Genomic DNA, 3,304 nt, shown 5'->3' with positions numbered 1-3,304 from the left:
ATAAAGAACCAGATATCCCATGAGTATCAGCCACGTCAATGACGTCAGGTGACGCGAAGTCGTGGTTACGGATTTAAACATCACACGACAAGGTTCACTCGGACATGCGTGTCTTGCTCGGTGGATACCTCACAGCCACTCGCACAACCTCAGCTCGAGGTGTCGAATGTTCGGGTTTGTCAGGCTCGCTGTCGGTCTCGTCCGTCCACTCTGACTCCACCGCGCCGTGTTCGGGGTCTTCCACGAAGGCGGCGGCGTCTTGAGCAGGTGGAGAGTCTTCATGAGTGGGTGTTGGGTCTTCGGGGACGTCCCCTACTTCTGACATATGCCCCACGGAACTCAACACAGCTGTTTTCTTCTCACTGCTAGATTCACTCTGCCCTCGGGGAGTGTCCAACCGAGGTTCCTTCACGACAATCTCCTGAAGTTTATTATCCCTCTCAAGCTTGTCTCTCTCAGCCTCAGCATCGTCCTTCTTTTCAATGCTCTTCCGCAATTCTCGCAACAGCTTCTCGCGTGCGGGATTGAATACATGGGCCCCCAATAGAGCGCTTCGACTGTAGTCGGCCTGGCGCCTCAAGGGGTTCCTTTCTCGGTTGTCGACGTCTCGCTCGTCCTCATCGTGCTCCAAGCCAACTAAATCCGGCGACACGGTAGCCATGCGCCCCTCGGGAATCAAGTCCTCGTAGCGGTGAATCGCAGCCCTAGTATGTGACGGGCGGGCAGGAGGACAGTACACATTTATCTGGGCAGGATGCAACGCAGGAGAGGTGGTAGGCATGCCTATCATCCCCCCCGCAGCTACCATTACTCCGGGTGCGTCTGCTTTCTGCTCCGCCGATTTCCTCACCTTTGTGCTGCTGGCGTCCCTTAATAACGTCTCGTACCGCCGTCAGCCATCGATGCACAGCCGGTGCGGAGTCCGTTCCGAATAACCAGTAACTCAGCGCAACATCTCCCTGCTTTCGAACGCATTCAAAGCCGGCCTTCACAGCCCCTTGATGCATGCGAGCCAACGGCGAGATTCCAGGTTCTATGAAATGCCGGACCTCGCAGCGAATGCCCTCGGCTTCCTCTCCCCACAGGCAGACGACAGAATCCGGTGGCAGGTAGACCAGTTGATCGTTTTCGATGAGCCTCGGCAGCTCCAGGCATATAAGTGTCTGGGTTTCTGGGTCCGTCTGAAGAGTTAAGGGTCGGCGCGTGTCCGCTCTCACCACGTTAGACACTAACAGGAACTGATCACATGCCAAAGCCAAGCGCACGAGACCCCATTGCTGGTGGAATGCATCGCGACGGAACAAGAAACCCTCCAGCTGAACAGACACGTCGAGGAACTCCGGCGTGTGAAGCATAGGCCCTTTGTACGCGAAGTCGAAGGCCGCCGCCTCGGAGGGCCCCGAGCCTGACTTGCGTAGCTGCTGCTGTTGCTGGTGCGTCCGCAAGCCCTTAGGAACGACCCAGCCAGAGACCAGCGCTTCCGCCTCCGCGTGAAAGTCGGCGGCGTAGGAGTCGTACAGCGGCAGTAGTATGTCGCGGAGCTCTGAATCTCCAAGGACAGAGTGGATGAGGTTCACCTTTTGCTGGTGGTACTCAGCAGGTGAGGGGGGGAACTCGATGGCCTCGCTGTCCTTCCAGAGATTGCCAACGACATCGATGTGATGGATTTGCCTTCCCAGTTGCTGGTTGACGGCTCGTAGCCCGTCCAATGCACTCAGCGTTTTCTGTGTGAAACTAACGCCTGACCTACTGAATCACAGGGGTGGAGTAACCGACGTACTTCCTCACATGTGAGCTTGTTCCACGGAACAGTCATTGGCTCTGGAGAATCCATCAGAGGCTGGAACTGACCCGAGAGGAGAGGCATGAGCCCGCAACCCGGATGTTTGAAAAGGTGCACCCAAACGTTGACACCTGCAGTGGGGTTACGGTCACCGAGAGCCAGAACTGCGTCCAGCTGTTCGAGTTTCAGGGCCAGGTAGTTCCGAAAAATTTCGTTGTTGCGTGCGAGCTCCTCAGTATCTCGCGTACTCCAGTTTTCCAGAGATTTCAGGTCGTCGCCCACGTTGTCGTACTTCTGGGCCATGACGGTACGCAGATTGGCACACGATGCTCGAATTCTCCGCCGCATCTCCTCCATTGCTGATTGGGTCTGGTGTCCCAGGTGCTCCAGCTCGTTAACCACAGCGAAGCACTTTCGGATGCAGTCGTCCATGCTTCGTTCGGCCGCCTCTAACAGATCTCGTCTCACAACCGTGACACCGTCAGGATCCAGCTTCATGCTGGGATGCTGGTGATGTCGGCCACCCGCCTCAAAGCAGTACACGCAGCAGGGGACCATGTCACACTGTGAGCAGCAGTACACCAGGTCGAACGCTGCAGCATCAAGCGTGTCTCGACGAAATCGGGCCTGGCAGATGTCACACGACTGCTGCGCGCCGCGGAAGCTGACCTCCCCCTCCTCTGGGGCCGCGTGCTCCTCACCCAGATCGGCCAGGTAGCTCCATGCGGGCTCCGGGGCGGACGCCCGCTGCGTTTCAGAGCCGTCCCTCCACTTGCCTCCTCACCCAGCATATGCACGGCGGCAGGTGACCGTTGTGTCATATCCGCTACAGCTACAGGGCTGGTTCGGACGAGATCCGAAGAAGCTACTGTGATAACGTGCGTAGCGAAGGGACCCTCGATATGCTCCTTCCGAACGCAGGCTCCGCACATGTAAGCGCTACATTCTCTGCAGAAAAGGCTGCCAAGAGCTCTGCATGCGGCGCCCGGCGTAAACTTACGACCAGCACCTTACACAGACTCGAGTGGTCGTCGGGTCAAAATCAGTGAACCCCGCAAACACCTCTGGTCCTCCCGCTGGGCTACTGAGGTCTGTATTTACACCGGAGAACCCTCACTTATTCCTGGCCTCACAGGGTAATCGAACAGCAGATCAGGTTTGGAGGGGTCGAAGAGTTCTTGCTGGGCCCAGGGGTCTCTCCTGTTTCCTGGACCCTCGAAGGGTGGGTCCACAGCGACGTATCCGACAGTTCCCGCCGCTGGCGAAATCCCGTCTGGTCGGATCTACTGATGCCCTGCCCCATCCCTCACGTCTCGCGCATACTCTATGGCTCTCTCCGCCTCCGTCGCAGCGATTCTAGCCTCTTGAACGGCCGCTGTTTCGTCAATCTCATGTAGAACAGCCTGCTGGTCGTGCAGCCATCCCTTCATGTCCATGGAAAATCTGTCACGTGGAACGTCACCATGGCGTCACCTGACGTCATTGACGTGGCTGATACTCATGGGATATCTGGTTCTTTAT

At 57.3% G+C, this 3,304-nt stretch overlaps 1 protein-coding gene across 3 annotated transcripts; it reads right to left on the bottom strand.

The window, feature by feature from the left end:
* Positions 1-94: 94 nt before the first annotated feature.
* On the bottom strand, positions 95-3,219 carry KVP18_004540 (uncharacterized protein; the record flags this gene model as incomplete). Of its 3 annotated transcripts, XM_067957245.1 has the most annotated exons (7): positions 95-822; positions 851-1,724; positions 1,751-2,530; positions 2,581-2,755; positions 2,784-2,874; positions 2,901-3,066; positions 3,094-3,219. In XM_067957245.1, the coding sequence occupies 7 exons, from the start codon at positions 3,217-3,219 to the stop codon at positions 95-97; spliced, it is 2,940 nt and encodes a 979-aa protein (XP_067810785.1). The 3 variants fall into 3 exon arrangements, with proteins under 3 accessions (XP_067810785.1, XP_067810787.1, XP_067810786.1); XM_067957246.1 differs by lacking the exons at positions 2,581-2,755; positions 2,784-2,874; positions 2,901-3,066; positions 3,094-3,219 and having other exon boundaries at positions 705-1,749; positions 1,773-2,341; XM_067957247.1 differs by lacking the exons at positions 851-1,724; positions 1,751-2,530; positions 2,581-2,755; ... (1 more) ...; positions 2,901-3,066; positions 3,094-3,219 and having other exon boundaries at positions 95-661.
* Between the last annotated feature and the right edge of the window lie 85 nt (positions 3,220-3,304).

This window comes from the organism of the source record quoted next, assembly GCF_019968955.1.
Source record: "MAG: Porospora cf. gigantea A chromosome Unknown PgA_NODE_2640_length_3304_cov_341.266, whole genome shotgun sequence".
Classification (NCBI taxonomy): domain Eukaryota; phylum Apicomplexa; class Conoidasida; order Eugregarinorida; family Porosporidae; genus Porospora; species Porospora cf. gigantea A.
This window is presented reverse-complemented; position numbering and strand designations above follow the sequence as displayed.